Source organism: Montipora capricornis, chromosome 9, assembly GCF_036669925.1.
Source record: "Montipora capricornis isolate CH-2021 chromosome 9, ASM3666992v2, whole genome shotgun sequence".
In the NCBI taxonomy this organism is placed as follows: Eukaryota; Metazoa; Cnidaria; class Anthozoa; order Scleractinia; family Acroporidae; genus Montipora; species Montipora capricornis.
The window spans coordinates 23,058,819-23,062,227 of record NC_090891.1 but is presented as its reverse complement, the minus strand read 5'-3'; the positions used below and the strand labels follow the sequence as shown (position 1 = coordinate 23,062,227).

General features: G+C 40.8%; 1 protein-coding gene across 1 annotated transcript in view; it reads right to left on the bottom strand.

Moving 5' to 3' along the window:
• Positions 1–2,549: 2,549 nt before the first annotated feature.
• Positions 2,550–3,409, bottom strand: part of LOC138017443 (uncharacterized) — a 24,120-nt gene continuing 23,260 nt past the window's right edge. Inside the window, exon 21 of the mRNA XM_068864529.1 lies at positions 2,550–3,409. This exon is cut by the window's right edge and continues 1,056 nt beyond it. Coding sequence (XP_068720630.1) covers positions 2,781–3,409 — 629 coding nt within the window. The 3' untranslated portion in view covers positions 2,550–2,780.

Sequence of the window (3,409 nt, the reverse complement as noted above, 5' to 3'; positions counted from 1 at the left end):
ACGTGTTAAATCTTGTATTAGTAAGTTTTATGGCTGTGTCAATCTTAGGGTTATTTTTCAAAACACTTGCAGGGTTAAGTCTTTTTTCCCTACAAAGATCGTTTCAGTCGTTCTCAAAGATCAAAAATACAAAGCCAGTTGTTGGGACTGTGATTCCTTCTACATCGGCAAAACAAAAAGAAGATTGCATGACAGGAAGTCCGAGCATTTCAAAGCTCTTACACAAGTCGGCCACGCCTCTGCTGTTGCAGACCATACAATTTCTACCGGACATAACATCAAATGGGACCATTTTGAAATCCTCGCAACTGGAAAGTCCGACATGCAATGTAAAATTAAAGAAACGCTATTAATCAGTGACTTAAAACCCTCTCTCAATGAAAACATTGCTAGTGAGAAGCTTTTTCTTTATTAATTTCTTCCGGAAGAATCGACTACCGGAAGTTACGATTTTGTTATCACACTTTTTAACTAGTCACGAGTTCCTCGCTCTAGTTTTTAAGATTCTGTGTAACAGTTTTAACCGTCACTTCTGATGATGTATGCTGCAACATACGAAACGTCAAGTATAAAATGAAAATGTTTGTAACCGCTGTTTGTTTTCTTTTCCTGTTGAAATTGAAATGGCCAAAGGACAAAAGTATTTATGAGGGACTGATATGGTTGAGTTTGCGTTTCCAACACATATTAAACAGAGCCGAACTGGTTACAAAAACCCATCACTTCAGCTTAAAGCTTATCCCGCAGACCCTGGATTGTGCGTTGTCACTCAACTGAGGGAATATATTGTAAGGACTCAGGAACTACGAGGACCGGAGAGCAAGTTGCTTATAAGCTATTTACGACCTTATCGTGCCGTGTCTAAAGACACTATGGCTCGATGTATGTGTACTGTTACGATGGGTGCTGGACTGGGTGTCGCCATATTTAAGCCACACAGCACACGATCTGCTGCAACATCGAAAGCCAATAGGGATCGCATGCCCCCCTCCATCAGTAGCTATATAGCTCTGTCCCACCCAATGTTATTTTGACCTTTTTGGTGCACTGTTACAGTATTAAGAACCATGGATGTGGTCAACATCCACATTCGAGCTTTGAAAACTTATGTGCGCATGTGCGATGCAATCTCGTGTGATCCCTAGATGCAGTGGTATGACTCATAGAATTACAATCGAACTTGAACTTCCAGGTAAGTCTCGTTCAATTTTCAATTTGCTTCTAAATATCAGTGATGGCGTGACACTTTGTGGGTCACATTGTCACACATTGCCATCGCACATCGGTGGCTCAAGTTGATTGAACATCGGGCTGCCATGCGGGAGGTCGTGAGTGCTGCCTTTGTAATTACATCCGCAAATGGTTAAGACTTTCAAGTCTTCACGGATAAGGACTATAAACCGTAGGCCCCGTCTCACAACCCTTCCATGTTCACAACCCAGTGGGGCGTGAAAGAACCCACACTCTATTCGTAAAGATTAGGGCATGGAGCTCCCGGTGTTGTGGTCAGTCCTCATTCCATTCATTCATGTGCTGGGTGACCTCTGGTGTATGAATTTCCCATGGTGCATCTGCTAGGGTTGGCTTTTGCAAGGCGAAAGACTCGGCCCACAAAAACTGCTAGTCGCAACCTCAGAAAGCAAAAGCATAGTGTCAATAAAAATTATCAACATTTTCAAACAATCTTCCATCATATTTACAACAGTTATTCACAGATAATAATAATAATAATCAGCGATCCGAATATAATAACCGAGTTTTGTTCCTATTTTATGGTGTATCAAGGTCACGTGGAAAGAACCAGGTGGATAAAAAGGCTGAGGACGAAAGATGACAAAGAAATGTTGCTTTCTAGCTAATGTTCCTGTTCCTGTTTTACTATCAAATTTTCAAGGCATTTTCCATAATTATGTTAATTGCTTTTCAGTTGATAGCCTATCAAATAAGCGTTGATGGAAATTGAAAATAAATGCCGCTGCTTGTTATTGCCCATCCTTTCCTTGCAACTTTCACTTTCATTTACCAACCTGATAACATGTAGCATAATATGAAGACATCTCAGTTTGCGGTACGTATTAATTGGAAAACACCTCAACTGCCGCCCATACTATCTTAGGCGGTGGCAGATGTAGTGAAAACTATTACTAGTTTAACTAGGAGCTTACAAGAGAAGACGTTCTTTTAGTTCCTAGACATCCTTTATAATGATGTCTCGTCTTCTGTAACTTCATTTCTTTCTCCCCCGTTTAACTGTAATTATCATAACATGTAAAAGTTTTTTCTCAAGTATTGATGGGAAATAAATATTATTGTTGATGTGGTGTAGTCTTGACAACTGTCTTTTATCGTTGGCGTCAGTTGCGTTTTCCACACCATCTGCAGTTTTCCGAGGTTCCCTGTTTTCTATTTACATCCGCAGAACGAACCGCTTTGAGAGATCTTCTTTCAGTTTGTAATACCACCTTGATAAATGAATCATACTCATTTCGATTCTCCTATCGCAACTACCACTATCATTAAAAGTCTTTCTGTGTCGTTTCCAATCCAAAGTCAAAGGGACTTATCAAGGTACTTAGAGAGGGTGGCAAAAGAGATTTGCTACCTACTACTGATGGGATAACTTTGATTTTGTAGTCCGCTGAGGGGCCATTGTACATCACAAGACCCCTTGCCTCCCTCTAGAAGTAGATTAGTTGATGTCAAACCAATTATTCATAGCCTTCTCAGTTTTAAATTAGTATGAGCGAACTACAATAAAACAATTAAAGTTGTTCGACGGCTTAAAGACTTGTTTGGGGAATCCCTTCCAGCACCCCTGAGAAATCGTCAAAGCTGTACACAGTTCTTGGAATGCCCTCTTCGCCCTCCACAAAAAACATTGGTGACTCCGTGTGTTGATAATCGTAGTCTTCCATTTCTTCCCCTTCCATCTGTTGGTCTAACGCTTCATTTTCATCGACATACGATATTTCAATCCCTGGAAGGTCCATCGTATGAATTACCTCTGTTTCGGTGTCTGCTTCCTCGATGTGTAATGTTGGTATTAGGAAGGTCTTTGACCCTTCTTTAGATTGATCGCTTACGTTATCTAAGATAACGTTCTCGTGCATTTCGTCAGGTTTAGTTTTCTTGGTCGCACTGATCCCTCTGTTCCCTTTGTCATTCTCTTCAAGTTCGGTGGATTCTTTGCGAATACTGTCATGTTGCGATGACAAACTCATCGCTTCCTGTTTGTTTCCAATTTGAAATCGGTCTCTCTTCCTTAACTGTAAAACGGGAATCACCACCTCACCAGGTCTCCTTTGAGCTGGTCGTTGCTGTGGCTCTTGAACCTCACACTCTTTAATCTTTGAGGATGAATTTGTTTCCTTGTGGACTAAAGCCATCTCAATTTCGTCTGAGTTCGACT